At 40.8% G+C, this 22,931-nt stretch overlaps 1 protein-coding gene across 1 annotated transcript in view; it reads left to right on the forward strand.

Moving 5' to 3' along the window:
- Positions 1-12,627: 12,627 nt before the first annotated feature.
- The window catches only part of LOC125427405 (cytosolic phospholipase A2 epsilon-like), a 35,824-nt gene continuing 25,520 nt past the window's right edge, over positions 12,628-22,931 (forward strand). Inside the window, exons 1-5 of the mRNA XM_048486765.1 lie at positions 12,628-12,695; positions 14,717-14,886; positions 15,006-15,092; positions 15,841-15,878; positions 16,446-16,581. Coding sequence (XP_048342722.1) covers positions 14,734-14,886; positions 15,006-15,092; positions 15,841-15,878; positions 16,446-16,581 — 414 coding nt within the window. The 5' untranslated portion in view covers positions 12,628-12,695; positions 14,717-14,733. The remainder of the gene's footprint in view (positions 12,696-14,716; positions 14,887-15,005; positions 15,093-15,840; positions 15,879-16,445; positions 16,582-22,931) is intronic.

A 22,931-nucleotide genomic window follows, 5' to 3' on the forward strand; every position in this document is an offset into this window, starting at 1 on the left:
TTCCAGGGCAGAACAGGAATTCAAACCTGGGTTTACCAGATCCTAGTCTGACACCTTAACCACTACACCATGCTGGCTCTTGAAGTAGTGAAACAGTTTGGAGAGTGAATGCATTGGCCAGAGATATAAGTGGGTCTTCCCACAGCTTACATAGTGTGGCTGGATATTGTGGGCCTCCTGTGACAACAGTGAGCATCTAATTCTTCATGTGCATCATATCTGACATAGTAATATATGTGGATATAAGCCTTGGACAGGCAAATTCTAAGTTCTAGCTAGTGTCTTTAAGAAAAGTAAAACATGTAAATTCTGTTTCATGCCTGAAATCATTCTTATATTAAAATGAATACATAAAGGCCAGATATGGGAAAACTATAAAATCTATTGAAGTTAATCACTTCTAAGCCTCATTGCTTGTTAAGGATGAAAGATAGCATATGCTAAAATCAATTACACTGAAACATACTTCACTATAGCTGGGTAAATGCCTTGTACTAGTGACAAACCAGTGGAGTTTTATATAGCACTAACAGGAAAGCCCATTGTATGAACAAATACAACAGGGCTCTAGAAAACAGTTGGTGGGTTAACATTGCCCACCGAGAGGACCAACCCCTCCTGCTTCCTGCCTTTCCTCCCCGTCTGGCCCCACAGTTTACTACAGATAACAGAAACCTAGCCTAATTAGTCAGTGAAAAAGCTTACTTACAGATTTCCGCCCCACATACACAAACATAGATAGGCTTCCCTAAATTTGCAAATGGGCTCTCCTTTCTCAGATTATGTCGCCCCCCCCCACCCCAACACACACACATTTACCCACAGACAGGCTCCCCTAATGAGCTCTTCCAGCTTATCAGCTTGTCAGAGTTTGTCCCATATTCCCAGGCAGGAAGTTCTTCAATATTCACTGCAGGGACTTAGTCCTGGTAGGGAGAAGCACACTGCGGGGATGGAGGGAAGTATGACAACAAGGGTTCTGGGAACTGTAGTCCTTGCCCCCTCCTGGAGGAGCTGGAATCTGGGTCCTTTTGGATTGCTGAGGGCCATACTTCACAGCAGTAGTCACTTTTTCTGGTTCATCGTCAGGAACATGCTGCTCAATGATATAGTAAGATTAGTAATGCATGGAAACTTTGAACAGGAGTATGTTATGTATTTGAATAAGTTTATGAACAGGAATATACTGAATTCATTCATTGCATGCCAGAAGAAGGCAATTGACTGTCATTTCTACATCATCAGTCATTACACTTTCTACATTGTTGTGTTCTAAAAAAAAGTGTCATTTCACTACCTGTTTTCCACAAAAGACTTATAGCACATGTCTTAAATGTAGCAATTCCAGTCTTAGTATTAACCTAGTATTCCACTGAAGTATCCTAATGAAAATAGTCATATTTTCCTCATTTCAAAAGGTGTACTTAGAGGTGAAAGTTTGGTTTAACACAAGTACCAACTCCATTGGATCTTCTAGGATCCTATGAGTGGACAAGAAAAAAGTAGGAGTTTGAGATCAAGAACTTAAATCTTGAAATGTGTGAGTTTTTGTTCTAGAGTTAGTTTGATATGTTGTTAATTTAGGTCCCGTTCTAGTCCAAGGGTAGATACAGTGCTATAGGACTCCCACAGGACTTGGTACAGCTCTATTTTCTCTGTTCTGCTATTCCTGCACAAATGTTAACTTCCTTTGCCCTGATCCTGTGAGTTAGCAGGGAGCTGAGGGATATAAAGCATTTTCGAAGACGACTGGTACAATGCTGGTAGAGGGATGAATTAGATATGCCCCTATAATCTGTTTGCAAGCCTTTGAAAAGGCAGTGATGATGGCAATGAAGGGTTTCTTCACCACCACCATCATACTGGCAGAATTTCTCCCCCACTCAATTGTTTATAGTGGTTTGTAACTTTATAACATTTAAGTCCAACTTGGTTAGTGATTTTAATTTATGAGGTTCTTTGCTAATAAAATCTCCTTCATTTGTTCTAAACTGGGAGCCAAGTTTAGAGTAGATCCAGTACTTTGAGGTGTCAGAAGCCAGTTCTATTGTTATGCATAGATTAAAATTGATCTTACCAATGGATGTTGACAGGACCTTTGGCAGCATGAGAGCCACCACTTGTGGATATCTCTATGAGGTGCTCATGTGTTTGCATGAATGGCAGCTGTCTTCTGGGGGTGGGAGGGAGGTATTTGGTTTTAATACACACATTTTGTTTTAATCTGTAATGTTTTAATTATTAGTTACAAATTGCCTCAAGATAACAGGAATGTGTGGTATTAACATTTTACTAAATAAAAAAAATTTAGAAACTATATTTATTGCATTACTTTGTACAGATTTTCACATAACAAATACCTAACACATTCACTAGACACACCTGGTTCTTATCTTCCTCACTGGTCTCAATCAGGGAGATGATTGTACAGAAAAACATGGGAACAACCTGTGCTCATGCCCATTCTCAGATTAATTTTAGCTTATTGTGAAATCTCAGTACAGATATAGAAGTTATCAAGGATTTAAAAGGCCATCTAGTTCACAGAATGATAATCAAACTACAAACCCTCCAAAGATGAACCCACTGAAAACTTCTGATTTTCCCCACAGTGAAATCACAAGCTGCAGCTTTGACTTGGCTGTGTCCCTTCCACACAACAGCTTTTTCCTTCACAACTATTGGTGATGAGGTCAAAGTGCAGCTGCTTTATTGCTTCTGCCTGGCCCTCTCTATAAATTCTGTTTTTTGGGGGGAGGGGGGGGATGATGTTCATCATTGGTGGCATAATGCCACCTTCCCTGTTTTAAATTTTTCTTTGCTCAGTTGCACTGTAGCAGTACTTTAGTAGTCCCTGCACATGGACTAGGGAGGATAGATGCACCTCTAATTCAACATTTGTCTCCAAGTGAGGGCTGACCTCTTTGCATCTTCAGCAGCTTCTTTGTGGTTTAGAATTTTTCCCTGTAGGAGCTGCTCTTGCATTTGGATGGATGGAACCAAGTGGGCTAAATAATAACATTCCAACAATTAGTTCCTTTCTGCACAAAAAATTTAAAACATTTTGAGGCAGGAAATAAAACATATCATCCATAAAGTTCAGCATTGCTTTAACCCCAAATATTTTATTTCCAGTCTCAAAACATTTTAAATTAATCTCCTGCCATTTTCTGAGCTCACTCAGTTCCCCCTCCTCTATTTATTTGCAGCATTTCTCAGTATTTTATTTTCTTGCGGGGTGGGGGGGACAGTCTCAGAAGCATCAAGGACACAAGGAGTACAGAATGCAGAACAAGGCTATGAAGCATTGAAGCGTCAATTCAATACAGAGCTCAAAAAAAAAAGGAAAAATCACATAGTGGAATCATGAGTGCAAACAAAAGGGAGGATTGAAAATGTTTTAGAAATGTTTTAGGGGATTTGTGTGGAAAAACCCTCCGATATACATTGTTCACATACCCAATACATTCCTTGATTTGTTGTTTGGGGCATTTCACACCATCCCTCAACCTCATAGGTAGTATTATTTTTACTTTCACCCACCCACTTCACAGAGTCATTGCATCTAAGACAAATGGAAGTGTGGTTTTTGTATAATCAAATACACACTATTATCTGTCCAGCCCTTTGTTCTTGGGTAGATGGCCTCTGGTTTCTAAAGGTCGACGGGCATGGGAATAAAAAGCAATCCTGCTTCTGTAGTTGGGGGAATCAGGGTACAAATCCAACAACTTGACATCATACATCCCTTTCAAATCCTATTTAATCTTTTTACTCATTTTAACCATATAATTCTGGTCACACAGACAAACTGTGAGAGTAATTGATCGTCAGAACTATTATAGGTACTATCATATTCAAATGGGGTGATTTTGATACCTTGGATGACACAGCCAACACTTCAATATGGGACAGATGATGGTGCCTAACTGGAAGATAAAAAGGTTCTCTTCTTATCTGAATTAGTGGCCTGTCTTCTAATAGTTAACTTGGTGGAATTAGAGAATAGAAGGCAGCTTAACAAAAGGTCGACAACAACAGGATTCTCCTTCAGGGTAAACCAGGATCCTTTTGAAGAGTCAGAAATAATGAGGAAAACGGTAACTAAAGAAAAGGGGGGTTATTGAGAAGAAGGGGATATTACAAACAGTGTTGCAAACTTACAGAGCCTAAGAAAATAAAGAAAGAAAGAAAGAAAGAAAGAAAGAAAGAAAGAAAGAAAGAAAGAAAGAAAGAAAGAAAGAAAGAAAGAAAGAAAGAAAGAAAGAAAGAAAGAAAGATTGGCATGTGGGTTGAGCGGTTAACCAGCAATGGGGACATCAAGAGTGACTGCAGATAATGATAGAAACCAGAAATTTTTCAAAGTTATCAAAGATGAGTAAAACTGATCAGAGCACTGTTCCTCAAGAAGAAATGCCAATGGATTGGGGTATTCACTATTACTTGTAACCTAGAAGCAAAATTAAACTTGTAAATCACTTCCAGGCTGGATTATTGTAACTCGCTCTGTGCTGGCCTGCCTTTGACTGTGATCTGGAAACTTAAGCTCGTTCAACATACGGCAGCCAGGAGCATCCAGCTGGGACTGGATTACACTGTCACCTCCTGTCCGTAAGGCACAGCTTCTCAAAACCAGGTCAATAAGAAAAATAGACTACTGTTTCTTGATCAGCAAAGTTATCTATTAAAGCCAAAAAACCAGAATACAAATGGCCATTTGGGTGTCCGAAACGTATGGGTTCAGAGACACTCGATTGGAACTTGCATGCACTTTTTAAAATGTATTGTTGCAGGCGTTTCTGTAACATCCAGCCCCCCCTCCCTTCTCTCCAGCCCCTTACAATATTTGGGGCAACGTTTCCGAGTACACAGGAGTCATATAACATATCAGTTATTGTGCCAAAGCCTTCATCATTCTAAGATTATAGGAGATTAATCAAGGCGCTTGTGCTCATTAAGGTTTTTCTGAGAAACTAAAAGGTAGTATTGTCTTAGACATCTTTGCTAGGACAAAAGAATCCAGCGGCCTGTCACATCTTGGCAGATTATTAGAATGTCTGGTCAAAGCGCTTCGTTGGCTTATCTCCCAGTATAGCTAAACCTTAAAGCTGGGAGTCAGACCACTTCCATATGTACCTGGGGCACCCAGTGTCTGCCTTTACCTGGGGAATCAGGTATCTCAGGAAATTTATGGAGGCTTGTTCAGGTTACCTTTCAGCAGACCCTTGAGACCTTCCAGTGAACCCTTGCAACTGAAGACGGCTGGTAACCCCGAATCAACCTTGTGTACTGAGAGAGGCAAGACCTTCAGGAAACATATTGTAGCCAAACTATTTTCAGACAGAAGGGGGGATAGCTTCAATGGGTCCATTTTACTTTACAGCTGCAAAACACAATAGTTCTTTCTCTAATCAGGTCAAACTGACCGAGCAAATTATCTTTCTAAGCTACAAATAAGTATGTGTCATAACTTTTCAATTCAACCATTGAATTCATGTTAACAACACTGGTCCTGTACCATCTTCACTGGCTGCCGATCGAGCCAAATCATGTTAAAAGTGTTGGACCTAACCTTCAAGGCTGTGAGTGGTCTCAGACCTGCATATCTGAGGGACCATATCTCCCCATACTGCCCCGTCAGGTCCCTCTGCTCTTCAGAGGAAGAAGACCTTCGGAGGAAGAAGACCTGTTAGAGGTCCCTGACCCTCAAGACATACAGCTGACCTCCATGAGGGCCAGGGTCTTTACAGCCCTGGCCCCTACCTGGTAGAATAGGCTTCCTAGGGAAGTTAGGGCCCTGCGGGACTAACAAGGTTTCCATAGGGCCTGCAAAACTGTATTCTTTCGCCAGGCTTTTCCATCTTGTCAGCCGGGTTGATTGCACTATCTCCATATTACTATCTTGGCCTCTTGTGGGTACAGGGGGGGGGGGGCATCGCCATCTGTTTTAGTATAGTTTTCTGAATCTATTATATGTTCATATTATATTGTACATTATATGCTGTTATGGTTGTTTTACTACTGGTTTGGTTGTTCACCGCCCTGAGCCCTGCAGGGGAGGGTGGGCTAAGAATGTAAAGAATAAAATAAATAAAATAAAAATAAAATAAAATAAATGCTAAAAGAGAACAGACAGGGACATCCAAAATTCGGTTTTTTATGGGAGGGGAAAGTTTGCTCATAGCTAAAGAGGTCTAGAAAGTTCTGTTTAAAGTATACCACTTTGGTTATTCAATGGTGACCTGTTGTAGTCAGCAAAAACTATAAATTAGTACCTAAAGTGTTAATTGGCAACTTCCTTATTTATCTTTCCCTTTCTCCTCCACTCTATATGCAGTACTGCTGGAACTCTGCATAAGTACTCGAAATATCTAAGTACCTTTTGTAAGAGTTCACCATGGTATGTAGAAGCTAGTCTTTGTTGTTTTCTTGTGTAATTGACTGCACCTTTTTTTGGTAGTTCTAATTTTGTATTTTAACAAGTTCGTTTCAGTTATTTCACATTTTTTCTGACATCTTAGAGTTTCTGGTTCAGAGCCCACAGTTCTTGGGAATGCTACCACCCTAAAGGCCAGGGATAGTTATTTGACAAATGGGTTAGTGCATCACTGCATGTCTGGGAAGAGAATAAAGACAAGAGGGCAAGGCAATAACATATTCCCTTAACGCTGAATCTCCTGTTTCAAATGATATTTTCTTCACTGACTCAGCTATGGGAAAAGGTCTGCCATGCAACAGCTCAAAAGGTGAAAGATCTAACCTTCCCTTGGGGAGCATTTGTATATGTGAGAGGGCCACAGGCAATCTTTTCTCTCTGAACCTGCTCTTCTTCCATAAAAGACCATGTGCCTGCACAACATCAAATGCATGTCTGACATCTGTGAAGATGTTGTCAGTCTTTCCTTCGGCTAACTCCAGAGCCAGTGTGAGAGCTGTTAATTCTGCTGCTTATTCTGACATGGCTGAAGTAGGGCATGGGCTTCCAAAGTTGCACAGGAACAGGAGTGCTGGATTCAAGCATGCACAACTCTTGAATGTCACTTCTCCATACCCTAACAACAAAGCTTCCTATTTGGCCAATTGAGAGTTAGTTAACCATTTGGCTCACAGCAAGAGGTGCTCACACTGTTGGGGCAGAGCACGGACAATGGCTGGCCCAAGATCAACTTCCTTGCCTCCTCCACAGCATTGGCAGTCACTGCAGTGGCCCCCATACCAGCTGGCCATCCTCTCGCAACTTGCTTGGAAGTGTATGCCACAGGTTGAGGAGAACATCTCAACTTCTTAGTAAAAACATTGGTACTGCGCAGTCTTGGCCACAAGGTGGGGCCCCAATCAAAGACATCTGATACAAAAACATTTGTTTTCTTGGAATTTCCAGAGTAACTTGATTGACTGTCATTAAAATATATTGTAGCTTGAAGATTATATTTCAAACTCCTTTTAATAGGGCTACTGGGCAATCAGGGGTCAAGAGAAACTGATGTATAACCTTCTGCCCTTGCAATTCACATTCTATAGGTGTTAAGAAAGCTTGCTTCTTAGGATTTCCATGAATGCCTATAATTACAGTCTCATTTTAGGAAACTTTCCATTCTTGGGGGACAGCTGGACATCCAATAACATAGCTCCAGAATCAATTAAACAGCCAAAATGTCTTCCCCCACGGTCAGCCATTTACACCTAGTCAAACCTCTCTTGTTACAATCTCTCCTCCAGTTGCCTTTCTGTCAACAAAATGTGCAGATGTCCTTTGTTAGTGTCACCTTTCTTCCCAAGCTCATTTTTCCCTTTCTTTACATCTCAACTCACATAAACTTTAAAAGCAATTTGATTAACTGTCTGAAATATCTGGACAATGAAAGTATTTCAATAAGGGCAAGAACAGTCCACTCAACCTTTACAGTTGGTATTCCATCACCTATTCATGTCCCAAATTATTTCTGTGACTTAACATATTTTAATATACAGGCACACCTTTACATTGGCATGCCTTAATGATTTACCATCTGCATTGCTGCAATGAGCTCCTGGCACTCAAGGAACGTGTGTGTTCTCTTGAAGCCAAGGTGGCAGACCTGGAGAAGCTGAAAGAGGCAGAGAGGGTGACAGACGAGGCTTTCAGGGACCTAACATCCGGGTCCCACTCCCAAGGTGACATCTCTTCAGATGTCATGGAGAATGAAGGTCTTGGGGATGGAGGGTGCCAGTCTGAGGTGGGGGAAGATGCTCCCTTAGATGGGACCCCTTCCTTAACTGGTGATCAGCTATCCTCTCGCACTGAGGATACCCCTCGGGGAGGTGGGGGCTCCTCAGGTGGGTGATTCGGATCATTAGGAATATAGAGAGTTGGGCTTGTGAGAGGGCGTGGATGACCGGGTGATGGTGACTCCCAAGCCTGCCTGGTGCGAAGGTTGCGGATGTCAGGCTGCATCTAGGTAGGCTTTGAGGCAGTGCTGGTGTGGAGTCAGCAGTTGTGGGGCACAGTGGCACCAACGACATTGGGGAATGTAGCCGGAGGTTCTGGAAGCTAAATTCTAGGCTGCTAGGAAACAGGTTGGAAGTCCAGGGACCCCCCCAAGGTGGCATTCTCAGAAATGCTACTCCGTTCCATCGCACAGGGCTTTTAGCTAGGGCAAGCAGGAGATACAGGGTCTCAATGTGTGGATGAGAAGGTGGTAAGGCAGAGGGTTTCTCAGGATTTGTTGCAGGAACTGGGGGAACCTTTGGGACAAGGCAGGCCTGTACAAAAGGGACGGGCTTCATCTTAACTAAGAAGAGGAACCAGGCTGCTGGCTCAACATTAAAAAAAGGTGGATAAACAGCTTTTAAACTGATCACTGGGGAAAGCCTAGAATAGGGTGAGCTGAGGTGACTTCTGTCCGGAATACAGCATCTATGGGGATGCAGACAGAGAGGGAGGTTTTTTCTAAATCAACCACAAACAAGCGAGGAACATAGCAATGTGCAGGTGACAAGGGATAGTGTCTACAAAAGACTTGAGGGTAAAGCAACATAAATCCCAGGTTAAGGACAGAGACAGAGTATACAGGTGTCTCTATGCTAATAGTAGAAGCATTCACCCAAAATGGGGGAGCTGGAGCACAGAGTTTTGAAGGAGGACATTGATATAGTGGGCATCACAGAGACAGGGTGGAAGGAGGAGAACCAGTGGGATGCTGTTATACCAGGGCTACAGGCTCCTATAGGGAAGGATAGGATTTGCAGGGCTTATTGGGGGTGGAGTTGCCCTTTACATCAGCAAAGAGCATAGTATCACATAAAAATAGACAATGCAAGGGGAGCTGGTTCCTCTACAGAATCTAATCTGTGGATATCAATACCAGGGTGAAGGACAGTTTAATATTAGGAATATATTATCGTCCCCCTGCACCAAAGTGCACAAGAGGATTCTGAGATGGAAAAAGAAATTAGAGAGGCCAACAAAAGCAAAAATGTCGTGGTAATGGGCGATTTTAACTATCCCCACATAAACTGGAAAAATGCATGTTCAGGACATAGTAGGGAGAGAACATTCCTGGATATGCTAAATTACTGTGGCTTAGAGCAGATGGTTGTAGAACCAACCAGGGGAGAGGTGAACCTAGATCTAATTTCTATGTGGGACCCAGGACCTGGTGCGGGAAGTCAGTATTCTTGAGCCGATAGGGAACCTCGACCACAATCGTGTCTGATTCAGTATCTCTGCCTGCGAACAAGTGACAACTACTAATGTAGTTACATTCGCCTTCAGAAAGGGAAATTTCTCAAAGATGAGGGGGATAGTGCTTAGGAAGCTGAAAGGGAAAATCAAGAGAGTCAAAAATGCCCAAGGTGCTTGGAGACGCTTCTTTAAAAACACAGTTCCTAAAAGCTCAGCTGGAATGTGTGTTCCGCAGGTTAGGAAAGGCAGCTACCAGTCCAAAAAGAAAGCCACCATGGTTAACAACAAGGGAGGTGAGGAAATTATTAGGAAAAAAAAGATGTCTTTTAGAAAAATGGAAGTCCAACTTTAACTGATGAAGAATACCAGAGAGAACACAAATGGTGGCAAAAGAGAAGCAAGTTAGCTGTAAGGGAGGCAAAAAAGGATTATGAGGAACGCATGGCTGCGAACATCAAGATTCAGCAACAAACAGTTCTTCAAGTACATCAAAAAGCAGGAAGCCAGCTAGGGAAGCTGTGAAAATTCAAGTAGGATGATGAAGGAACAAAAGGTGTGCTAAAAGATGGCAGGGTGATTGCAGAGAAGTTGAATGAATTTCTTTGCATCTGTCTTCACCAAAGAGGAGGTGAGGGAAATTCCTGCACCTGGACCAAGCTTCTTAGGGAGGTGAATCTGAGTAACTAGTGAAGATTGCTGTAGACATGGAAGAAGTTCTTGGCAGCCATTGATAAATCCAAATGCTACCAAATCCTCTGGCCCAGATTGTATTCATCCAAGAGTTCTTAAAGAGCTCAAGCATGAAATTGCTGGTGTTCTCGTTACATTAATATGCAACTTATCCCTGAAATCAGGCTCCATCCCCTGAAGACTGGAAGATGGCCAATGTCACACCAATCTTTAAGGAAAGGTCTAGGGGGGGGACCCAGGAAATTACAGGCCAGTCAGTTTGACATCTGTTCCTGGTAAATTAGTAGAATCTATCATTAAAGATAAAATTATTAAACATGTAGAAAAGCAAGACCTGCTGAGGAAGAGTCAGCATGGCTTTTGTAGAGGCAAGTCCCGTCTCTACAAACTTACTAGAGTTTTTTGAGGGTGCGTAAACAAGACATGTGGATAAGGGGGAACCAGTGGACACGGTTCAAGTTTGGATTTCCAAAATATTTTGGCAAAGTCCCTCCCCCGAGACTGTTGAGAAAACTGAGCAATGAAGGAATAAGAGGGGAAGTCCTCCTATGGATTAAAAACTGGTTGAGGAACAGGAAACAAAGAGTGGGTGTAAATGGGAAGTTCTCACAATGGAGAGATGTAAGGAGTGGTATGTCCCCCAAGGATCCGTTTTGGGACCAGTGCTCTTTAACTTCTATTCATAAATGACCTGGAAGTAGGGGTGGCTAGTGTGGTGGCTAAGTTTGCAGATGATACCAAATTATGTAGGGTGGTAAGAACCACAAAGGATTTAAGAGCTCCAAGTGGACCCTTGATAAATTAGGTGAGTGGGCTAAGAAATGGTTAATGCAGTTCTCAATGTAGCTAAACAAAGTGATGCACATAAGCAAAAAAAATCCAAACTTCACACACATCGCCACAGGGGTCAGTGCTATCAGTCACAGACCACAGGAAAGGGATTTGCGTGTCTTAGTTGATAGTTCCATGGGAATGTCAACTCAATGCATGGCAGCTGTAAAAAAGGCAAACTCTATGCTGGGGATAATTAGGAAAGGAGTTTATACAAAACTGCAAGGATTGTCATCATGCCTTATATATAAAAGCAGTAAGCGACCGCATCTGGAGTAATGTGTGTCAGTTCTGGTCACCACATCTCAAAAAAAAGGATATCGTAAGAGATAGAAAAAGTGCAGAGAAGGGCAACGAGGATGATTGAAGGATTGGAGCACCTTCCTTATGAGGAGAGGCCGCAGCGTTTGGGACTCTTTAGTTTGGAGAGGAGGCGGCTGAGGGGGGATATGATTGAAGTCTATAAAATTATGCATCGGGGTAGAAAATGTTGACAGAGAGAAATTTTTCTCTCTTTCTCACAATACTAGAACCAGGGGGCATTCATTGAAAATGCTGGGGGGAAGAATTAGGACTAATAAAAGGAAACACTTCTTCACGCAACGTGTGATTGGTGTTTGGAATATGCTGCCACAGGAGGTGGTGATAGCCACTAACCTAGATAGCTTTAAAAAGGGCTTGGACAGATTTATGGGGGAGAAGTCGGTCTATGGATACCAATCTTGATCCTCCTTGATCTCAGATTGCAAATGCCTTAGCAGACCAGGTGCTCAGGAGCAGCAGCAGCAGCAGAAGGCCATTGCTTTCACATCCTGCATGTGAGCTCCCAAAGGCACCTGGTGGGCCACTGCGAGTAGCAGAATGCTGGACTAGATGGACTCTGGTCTGATCCAGCAGGCTAGTTCTTATGTTCTTATGTTCTTAATTTCAGTTTTTGTCGATTCCTTTCGGACCAATTATGGACGAAAACTGAGGTACCACTGTAGTCGCTAGTGAGTTTACTAAGCATATTTTACCAGGGCTAGTTACCGCAATTGTACATCTGCAAAAATTGTGTCCACAGCTTTCTTTTGAGAGCTATCACTGTATGATGGATAGTTACTTCAACCTTATCTTGTTAAGCTTTACAAGCACTTATTGGATAAATTATCCAATATTTGTGGAATAAATTAAGGAATGATAAAATATTATACATATTTACTTGGCAATATCTTTCCTCTCACAGTGGGATTTGCCTGCAAGCAAAATTGTACAAAAGCATGAGCAGGCTGTACAAATACAAGTATTTGGCTATTTTATATTCTAATAGGCAAGTGTGGGCCAGTCTTTGGATACTTATATTGGGTCACACTATTACTTGCCAAACCAAAACTGTCCTTGTACTGTCTTATTGGTAGTATTAAAATGAGATTGAAATTAGATTCTCAGCTTTGAATGTTCTTGTTTTCACAGTCTCGCCAGGTTTGCTGTTTGAAATATGAGGTGCAGAAGAAAAAGGCACAAAAATCAAGTAAGATTATCATTTCATTAAATAGATGTATGACATTATATCAGTGGTTTTCAACCTGGGGGTCAGGACCCCTTTGGGGGGTCGAACGACCCTTTCACAGGGGTTGCCTAAGACTCTCTGCATCAGTGTTCTCCATCTGTAAAATGGATAAATTTTAGGGTTGGGGGTTGCCACAACATGAGGAACTGTATTAAAGGGTCGCGGCATTAGGAAGGGTGAGAACCACTGCATTATATGGTTTTAGAATAGCAGCAACTTTGGGCAAGAATATTTAAAATAAAGGGCTTTAATGATGTAAAATAATGTAAAAGTTAGTAAAACTGTATAATATCATTAATATATCTAATTATCATCACAGCCCCATCTATGGATACTTAAATCTGGAGGCAGGACTGGCAATAGACAGAGAAATTAGAATGGCCCAAGTTTTACAGAAAAATCTAAAAAAGCATATATTGGAAGGTTAACCTCTGCACGCCCCCCCCCCCCCACAATAGAAGCATTAACTTAAGAAATTAATGGACTTTGCTAGGTGATCACAACAGTATTTAACCCTTCAAGCCTTGGTTTCTGTCAGTAAAAGGCAGGAGGAGGGCATTTTCCAGGGCTGTTTTGGCTTTTGAGGGAGGACACATTGAAAATAGGCTCAGCAGCAACCAAGAGTGTCTTGCTATCACCCGACTTGCATGACTCACCCAGGAATGGCTGCTTGTTACTGTCAACAACAGCAACCCCAGTGGCTAGAGTTTCAAAATGGAATCTGGGAGATCTAGGTTCAAATATATTAAAAAATAAAATAAATCACCACTTTGCCATGAAAGCTCACTGAATGTCCTTAGGCTAGTCACACATTCTCTGTCTAACCTACCTAACAAGAGTCTAACCTACCTAACAAGAGCATAAAACAGAGGAGAGGAAAATGATGTTAGCTGCTTCAGGCAGTAGCATAGCACCAAGGGGACGGGGGCGGGGTGCAACGTACTGGGCACATGCTCCTATGGGGGCATGTTGGGCATGGCATTCCACAGCATTCCGGGACAGTTGGGGGTGTGGCAGGGGCGCAGGGTGCACCTATGCCCCTGGTGCAGTTTCCCCTCGCTCAACCCCTGGCTTCAGGTTCCCTTCTTTGAAGAAAGGTAGAGTATAAATGAAATAATATTGCTGAAGATGGGTATCAGTTAAAAGATGGGTGATGGGTGGGTGCGGATGACAGAATGAAGTAGGGAAAGTTAAAAATATGGGGGCTGCTAAAAGGAGGATTAGAGGAAATTCTGTGGGAAGGAGATATTTGGGGAAATGAGGTGTTGCCTACAAGTCCTTGTGCCTACTTCATTGCACAGCTGGTGAAGAACCCAAGAGCCAGCACCTCTCAACTGGGCCGTAGTTTTCCAGGGTATAAGCTGCCAGGGTGAGGAAAGGAAGGAAAGTTGAAGCTGGTGAGATGGAGATAAAGGTAGGTTGGCTGGTGGGTGGAAAGTGGAGAAGGAAACATGAAGAGGGAAGAGGCTGTGGAGATTTTCAGGGAATAGTGGGTGAGGGAGAAAGGAAATACCACATGCAAGTTCTTGCAAATCCCTTGTGTGTAAAACCTAATTCTTTTGAGATCACATTTCAACTTCATGCTTATTTACAATTTTCGAGTAATTAAAGTGTTTTTTAAGTAGTCACCCCATTTAAGGCTGATATATTCTGTATATATGTTCATGACAGTCCATTTAAGGAGGTCTATGTACATGTAACAAATGCAGGTGCACTTCTGAAACTGCTTTTGTAGCCATATTTCAGTTTTTAGTGGGGCCAATTGGTGTGCTTTTTTAAAGGTAGGGCACACAGATTATGTAAGTCAAGTTTTGAATGGCTAGAGCCAGATCAAGGCCTGTAAGTATTTGGTAGGTCATAGTTGGTTAATTTTAAAAATGTAAATGCTGCCTTCAGCCTTGGCAAAGTGGAACTTTTAAAAAATGGAATAAATGCAAATTCTTACATATCTTTTATGATAATTTTCCTTTTCTCTTTTTTAGAGCAAACATTATCCTTTATGGTAAAAGGATCCTATGAAAAACATCACGAGTGTGGCCTTGGGTCTGATTTTGGCCTCAGTCCTGCATGTCAGTCTTCATTCCATTATGTGAAATATAAGCAGCCAACACTGGATGTTAAACTACCAAAGGAGGATCTGGACTACACCTTTGTATGTCGTTCAACAACTTTCTTAGCCTTAACAATAAAACAATGCTTGTATCTTTACAGATACATGGATGTGTGATTTATCAATCTTTCTCGCAGAAAAACCCACTTTTTTCCCCCCAGGGCCCATGTACCTATAATAGAGAAGACGGATCCCTGCAAACACAGATCAATTTGCTTCCTACAGAGAAGAAGATAATGCTAGCAGAGGTGAGAGTATGTGGCAACAATAAGCTATGGCAAAACCCATAGAATTTTCAAAGCAAGAACTTTATAGAGATTTTCCTTTGCCTTCCTTTGTATAACAACCCTGGAATTTCTCGGTGGTTTCCCATCCAAATACAATCTAGAGCAGACCTGGGCATTATGCGGCCCGCGGGCCACACCCGGCCCACCGGATGACCCTGACTGGCCCCTGCTTTAGAAGAACCCGTCGTCAACATGGCGGCCGGGAGAAACGGCGCGAGACTGGGATTATTTTTTTAAAAGCCTCTCTCGGGCATTCACGCACGCGTGCGCACTTCCCCCTCTTGGGAACCCCGCCTTCTTACGCAGGCACGGTGTCAGGAACAGACGGGGAGGATCGCAAGAGAGTTTTTTAAAAGCTGTAGTTCTCTCCCCACCCTCGGAGCCCCGCCACATTGCGCAAGCGCCGGGAGAGGAAAAGGTGGCGAGGGTGGCGAGAGCGAGTGACTGTTGCTGTGCGAACTGCCGCCGAAGGGCAAGGAGCGGGAAGGGCTGACCTGAGCACGCCCCCTCTGGACGGGAGGAGGGCCCGGCCCTCCACCATATTTTCTGTTTCTTATGCGGCCCCATGGAAAAAAATAATTGCCCACCCCTGATCTAGAGCCAACCCTGCTTAACTTCAACAATCTGGCAAGATCTTGCTAGCCTGAACCATCCAAGTCAGGGCACCAATAATATTACAACATTTTATATCCATATTCTCTATTTTCAGAATAATGAATTTTCCGTACATGTGAAGACAGAGGACTGGTAAGAGATCCACCATTTTTGGATGATAATGATTATATAACTTGAGCTATTTTCTCTGCTTATCTATTGGAACACAAGTCCCGGTTGAGGTTAGTAAAGTATGCATCCATTCAAACTGGATGTTTATTCAGTCTAGTGAAAATGGAAACTAATAATACACTGTATGCTGTAGGCATACTGAAACTGTAATCAGTGATGGTCACTGAATATCTTTACATCTTTACATCCATTTAATAAGAGTCACTTTTGTAGGACAAGGGTTGGTGTATCTAACAGCTTGAGAACTGTTCATATTCACACTGCTATGGTGTCATTCTGTTTATTGTCAGCTATGTTCAGAAGACGTACTAGGAAAAGGTTACAGAACCTTTGTCTACTGCTCTCTTAATGCTGTTATAAGTCAGTATACTGAAATTCTTCTTTTGTCATGCTTTATATTAATTGCTTATTGCAGGATAGTTGAGAACATGTCCTTACACTGATAATTTGAACTTTCAAGTTGTGTACTGAATTCTAAATGCCTAGCTTGATTGTGTAAGCCTGGTTATATCTTTGTTGGTATTACAGTCAGAATGTCCTAGATGTGCGTTTGGGGTATGACTTATGCCCACAGGAGCAAGATTTCCTTGGCAAAAGAAAGAAGATTGTGGCTACAGCACTGAAAAAAGTTCTTGGGCTAGAAAGGGACCTGCAGGACCATGAGGTATGTGATGCAGAATGCTGAATGTCACTACTGACATCCATCACACTGATGGCAGTGTGTGTGTTAAGTGCCCTCATGCCACTTGTAAATTATGATGACTATGAATTAATTACCTACAAAATGTCTTCACATTAACAGCCGTGCTCAAGTCCATCAAACTGAGGACTGTGGCTTCCTTGATTGAAGTCAGTCCATCTCCTGTTGGCTGGGCCTTCTTATTTTCCTGCTTCCTTCTACTTTTCCTAGCATTATTGTCTTTTCCATTAACTTCCTTCCACTGACTGGCCAAAGGACAGTAGCCTCAGTTTTGGGAAAGTTCAGGGTCTATTTGATCTAGAACCCACTTTCTTGTCTATTTGGCAGTCCATGATATTTATGAAATTCTCTTCCACAACCACATTTCTAATTAATCAACTCCTGTCCATTTGTCTGGAGATGGCCACAGACCGGAGCACCCCAAATTCTCCCAAGCACGCCACACTTACCCCACTGAACAGGGGAGATATCCATGAGCACATAATGCTCCAGAAGAAGAAGAAGAAGAGTTTGTATTTATATCCCCCCTTTCTCTCCTGAAGGAGACTCAAAGGGGCTGACAATCTCCTTGCCCTTCCTCCCTCACAACAAACACCCTGTGAGGTAGGTGGGGCTGAGAGAGCTCCGAGAAACTGCGACTAGCCCAAGGTCACCCAGCTGGCGTGTGTAGGAGTGTACAGGCTAATCTGAATTCCCCAGATAAGCCTCTCAGGCGGCAGAGCTGGGAATCAAACCCGGTTCCTCCAGATTACATACACAAGCTCTTAACCTCCTACGTCACTGCTGCTCCTACGCCACTGAAGTAGGCAACCATTCCAGCACTTTGCCATGTTTCATTCCAGCCTCACAGAATGCTCAAGGGAGGTGTGGTGTGGGGTCACACACCTAATGCCAAGCAAGCTTGCCCTTCTCCTGCCCAAGTCACACCAAATAAGAAGAATCTGACAGACAGGCTCAACGATGCACAAGAAGCCACACGGATTCAGCCCATCAGCCAAGGAAGACCTGCAGTATGTCAGGAGTAGCAGAAGGCATAACTCAGGGAAAAGCCTGAGCAGTTCAAGAATAATGTATCAACCACTCACAAAGAGGCAGAGTCTCATGCAGTGGTACAGGGAGGCAGGGGAGAGCAGAAAACATTGGGTGATGAGATGGGAGATGAGACCAATCAGATAAGAGCAGGGAGAGCTTGATAAATATCGGGAAAAATATGCAATGTGTGAGTCTTCCTATAGGAGGATGCCAGGAGAGGACCCAGGGGGACTCATTGGGGAATGAGGGTGAGGTGGTGGAGTATCCCCTTTAAAAGAGACTTCTGAACAGATGCCAAGGAGGAACAGTGCTGGGAAGATACCTTCAGAACTGGGAATCTTTCAGCCAGGTACAAAGAAGACTCGTCATCATCTCCTAATTCTGAGATGAGCAAATCATTCCAGGAGCCAGAGCTGGGGAATGTGGAGGATCTGGATGAGGGGTTAAAAGGGGAGGGACCTCATATCATTGTTCAACTTGCACACCCATACATAGTAATGGGAAATATTATGGCATGAATTAACTTGATCTTGGTCACCATTACACGTCCTTGCCATAAGGAACTTTTTTGGTGTCTTTATAGCTGCACTTTTCACTTGTAACTTCTTTCTGGTTTCTTGGCTGCAATCTCCCATTTGGTTGATGATTGAGACAAGGAATAGACAATCTTGAACAATTTCATTTTCTTCCTTGTCATCCTCAAGTTGGATCAAGGAATGGATCAAGTTTGTGTGAAGCATGGCCATGTGAAACTCTGGAGAACAGCTGTCAGACACAATAGACAATACCGACAGTTCTAGAAAAGGAGTCTGGCTCAATATATGAAAACTTCATGTGTTCACCTGTTTGCATTGTTGGAGTGGAGGGATATTGAATCCTTGAATGCTGAGGTTCAAAAAAGAGGATGTAGAAAGAGTGCAAGTTGTTGGCACAAACATATGAGAAAAGTGGCGAGTACCTTGAGGATAACAAGAAGTTGCCCAAGCCAACTTTTTATATCTAACCAGCTAGAGAGAAGTGGTAAAATTCTCCCTTAGGAGTAGTTAACATTACCAGAACCCAAATGCTGACTGTCATGGGGAAAGGATGATGAAGCCAGGTCCCTCTGTTAAGGTGTAAGTTTATGAGCTGAGGATCAGAAATGAGGCACCACAGTATTAGAGAGCTGAAGTCTGAGATGGGATGGGGTTGTTTGCTTGCTCTATTTCCTGGTTAGGGTAACCCTAATCATAAAAGGGCTTAGTTATTATTTATGGAGGCAAATATTTTATTAATAAATCTGAGTTTAACTCATTTTCTGAGTATCACATCTTCATTTTGGGGTTCAGATGCAACTGTAATGCATGAAAAGAGTATTGATGTTAGAATGGAGGAAAGATGAGAAAGATGAGGAACATATTAAGTGGCACAAAAAGGACAGAGGCTGTACTGACTATAGGACTATGATGACCATGACAGAGCTTGTTAGCATAATGGATGCCCAGTACAATGTGTGATGAAAAATTAGGACAGCTGTGCAATTAGGAATGAGGCAACTATTTACAGATATTACATAGTGAAAGGGAGTACTGTCCCAGTTAGACTTAAACAGGGCAATAAAAGGAAAGGTTGCCTCAGTTTAGACAGACATCTGGTTCCACGTTCTTTTATCCAAATCATCTGCTGTTGCTGTTGAAATCCTTTTTTTTTTTTTAATATTTTTATTGATATTTCGGAATTATTACAGATTTATATTGTATACTTTATATACATCCTCCATATCATTTTTCCCTCTTTCTCCCCCCTCCCTCCTTCTTCTTCTCTTCTTTAGATGCACAGCAGCAGGTCCATTCTTTTCAATCTTCTTATCCATTTTTTCTTCTGTAATTCCAATTTCGTTTAGCCAGTCTTTGAATTACATCCAAATCTCCTTCATATCCTTTTGTTTTTTCTTGCCATATTTGATTTCTTGACATTGTGTCGAAAATTTCTAATTGTATTTGCTCCCATACATATTCCAACCATTTCTGCATTGTCCAGATTTTTTTTGTCCTTCCACCCCAATGCTATTACTGCATGGACCGCTCTAATCATGAATTTGAAAAGTTTTCTTTTTCTTTGTTCTATTATAGTATAATCCACTATACCTATAAATAGTAAATCTATATTTATCTTTATTTTTACCTTTACATTATATTCTATGTATTCTATCATATTTTCCCATATATTTTTTTCTTCTCTACATTCTAGCCACATATGCGTATATATTGCATTTTTTTCTCCACAATGCCCACATTGACTGAGTCACCTCTATCATATATACAACTGTTTCCTGGTGTTCTATACCATTTTAATATTAATTTCTCTAGTTCTGCATATTTATCTATTTTATTTTTATTCATATTGTCTATAATCCTTTTAATAAGGTCTATGTCTTTCACTCCATCTTGTTGCCATTTTTCCATTATGATTCTTATCATGAATTCCTTGATCTTCTATCATGTTTTTGTATAAGATAACTCCCTAATATTTGTCCTTTCTTTTCCTCATATATATTTTATACACTCTTCCTCCCTCCTGGAGGCTTTTATCTTTCCCCAGATTCCTCTTAATAGTAACCAGTTTTCTTTACCTCCTTTCTCTATAAAATTTGGAAACGGTATTAATTCTCCTCTTTCATTGTACAGTTGTGCTACCTTGTATATTCCTTGTCTGTGTAGAGATCTTATTGTTTGTGCTCCTTCCTGTCCAACCATGTCATGAGTGGTTGCCGCACCCAGTAGCCCTGGCATCCATTTTCCCTTCCATTTCTCCCAGATTTCCATTAACACCTTTCTAGGGCCTTTTTTAATTTTTGTCTCTGTTGCAGACAACTTGAATATATTCCAAAGAGCTACCCGTGTTCAAGTTTATTTCATTGAACTTCATCCATCTGTCTCTTTTATCTATTTGAATTCCCATCAAACTTTTATTTGAAATGCCTCGTAATATTCCTGTAATTTTGGGAGCCCCCCAGCCCATTAGTTTTTTAGACATATAGACTATTTTATTCATCACTCTTGGTTTCTTTTGATTAAATGCCCATAGTTTAATTTTCTTATCCCATTCTTCAAATTGTTTTTTCCTAATCTCCAACGGCAAGAAGTCTGAAATAGATAGAAGAGTTTTGGCATTATACACATTTTTAATGCTACTATTCTCTTAGAAATAGATAGATTCTTCCCTTGCACACTCCTTTAATTGCTTCATTATTTTTTTCCATATTAGCAGTAATTATATTTAAACATCTTGCCTTCTTATTTGTTAATGTTATACCTAAATATTTAATCTTCTTCTTCACCATTTCTTTTCCTAGTAGTTTTTGTTCTCTATTTATTCCCAGGATTTCAGATTTCTCCATATTAACCACCAAACCAGAATGCTTTTGAAAGTCTTCTAATATTATTTTTTAATTCTTTTAAAGTTTCTACAGGGTTAGTTGTTATTAGTAATAAATCATCTGCAAATAAGTTTAATCTTATTTCTTCTTTATTGATTTTATAGCCTTTGATCCTACCATTATTTCTAATTCTATCCGCTAGGTATTCCATTGCTACTACAAATAATGATGGAGAAAGCGGACATCTTTCACCCCTCTTTCTATCCTAATTTCTTCCGACCATCCATTATTTATCATAATCTTTGCTTTATTGTTTTTATATAATTCTTTTAATATCATTATTAATCCCTCTCCCAATCCCGTCTGTTCCATCATTTGGAATAAATATGCGTGGCTAACTGTGTCAAATGCTTTATAGACATCTAATTTTATCATGGCATATTTTTTATCCTTACCATGTTCCATCACATTCAATACATTTCTTATGGATAGCTAATATCTCTATCCTTCACCGAATCTGTATTGATCTTGACCAATTATTTTTGGTAATATTGCCTTTATTCTGTTCGACAATATTTTAGTAAATATTTTATAATCCTGGTTTAATAAACTTATAGGTCTGTATGATTCAACCTGTTCTGGATTGCGCCCTGGTTTTAATATAGTGATTATTTCTGTTTCTCTCCATGTTTCTGGTATTTTCTGTCCCTTTAATATCTTATTATATAACCTTTGTAATTCAGGTATTAATATTTCTGCCATTTCTTTGTAATACTCTGCTGTAAATCCATCTAAACCAGGAGACTTGTTGGTCTTTAATTCTTTTATTACTAAGCCTATTTCTTCTTGTGTTATATCTTTCTCCATACTTTGTTTCTCCTCCTGTGTTAGATCTTTTTATGTATTTCCTCTATCCTTTCTGTGTCTATCCTTTTAAATAATTTTTGATAAAATTGTGCAAACCTTTGTCTAATTCTTATGTTTTTCTTTCTTTTTCTTTAAATAATTGGCTAGTTGTTTCATTGACTTTATATTGGTTCTTTGAAATTGATTTTTGACCCATGTGTCTTTTTTCCATAACTCTAATTGATCCAATTCCTCCAGTTGTTTATTTAGTAATTTTAATTCATTATAGTCAGTTATATTATTTTTGTTCTGTAGTTTGTCTCTGCAGTCTTTGATTTTTTCCACTAATTGATGTCTTTCCTTATTTAATACCTTTTTCTGTCTTTTTTGTATTTCTATAAAATACCCTCTCATTACTGCCTCAGAGGCGGTGTTTCTATTTTCTAAAAATAGTTTTCATTTCCCTTCCTGTAAAATCTTCTTATTTCTTTCATTCTTCATTATAATATTGTCATATCTCCATCTATACTGTTTGTCCTCTTTTGCCAGTCTGAGTGTAGCTACCACCGGAGCATGGTCTGAAACCCACTCTTTGTGTGTCTGAATCTCTACACATTGTATAGACTCCATGTTCTTTGTCAGGATATAGTCTATGTATGTAAATTTTTTATGTCATTAGAATAGAAAGTTGGTTGTTGTGATTTTCCGATACGCCTCCTCATACATAATAGTTATATTCCATTGTTTAAAAACCCTTATAAGTTCTCACAGTCTCCCACTATTAATGTTTCTCCTTTATATTCCCTTTGTACTCTGTTAAATTGTTTCTGTAGGAAACTCTTTTGCTTTTTGTATTAGGTGCATATAAGTTCATTAGTGTTATTTGTATCTCAGTAAGGAAACCTTGTATCAAAATCCATCTCCCATTTTGATCCTTCAATATTTTTTGCACTTGTATGTTTATATTATTTTTCACTCAAAATAGCAACACCATTCTTCCTTCCCTCTGCCCTTGATTCACATAAGGTTCTCCAGCCCGGTAGCTTTATTAAAGGAGCAATATCTCTCTTTCTTTTAT

Source organism: Sphaerodactylus townsendi, linkage group LG02 (genome assembly GCF_021028975.2).
Source record: "Sphaerodactylus townsendi isolate TG3544 linkage group LG02, MPM_Stown_v2.3, whole genome shotgun sequence".
NCBI lineage: Eukaryota > Metazoa > Chordata > Lepidosauria > Squamata > Sphaerodactylidae > Sphaerodactylus > Sphaerodactylus townsendi.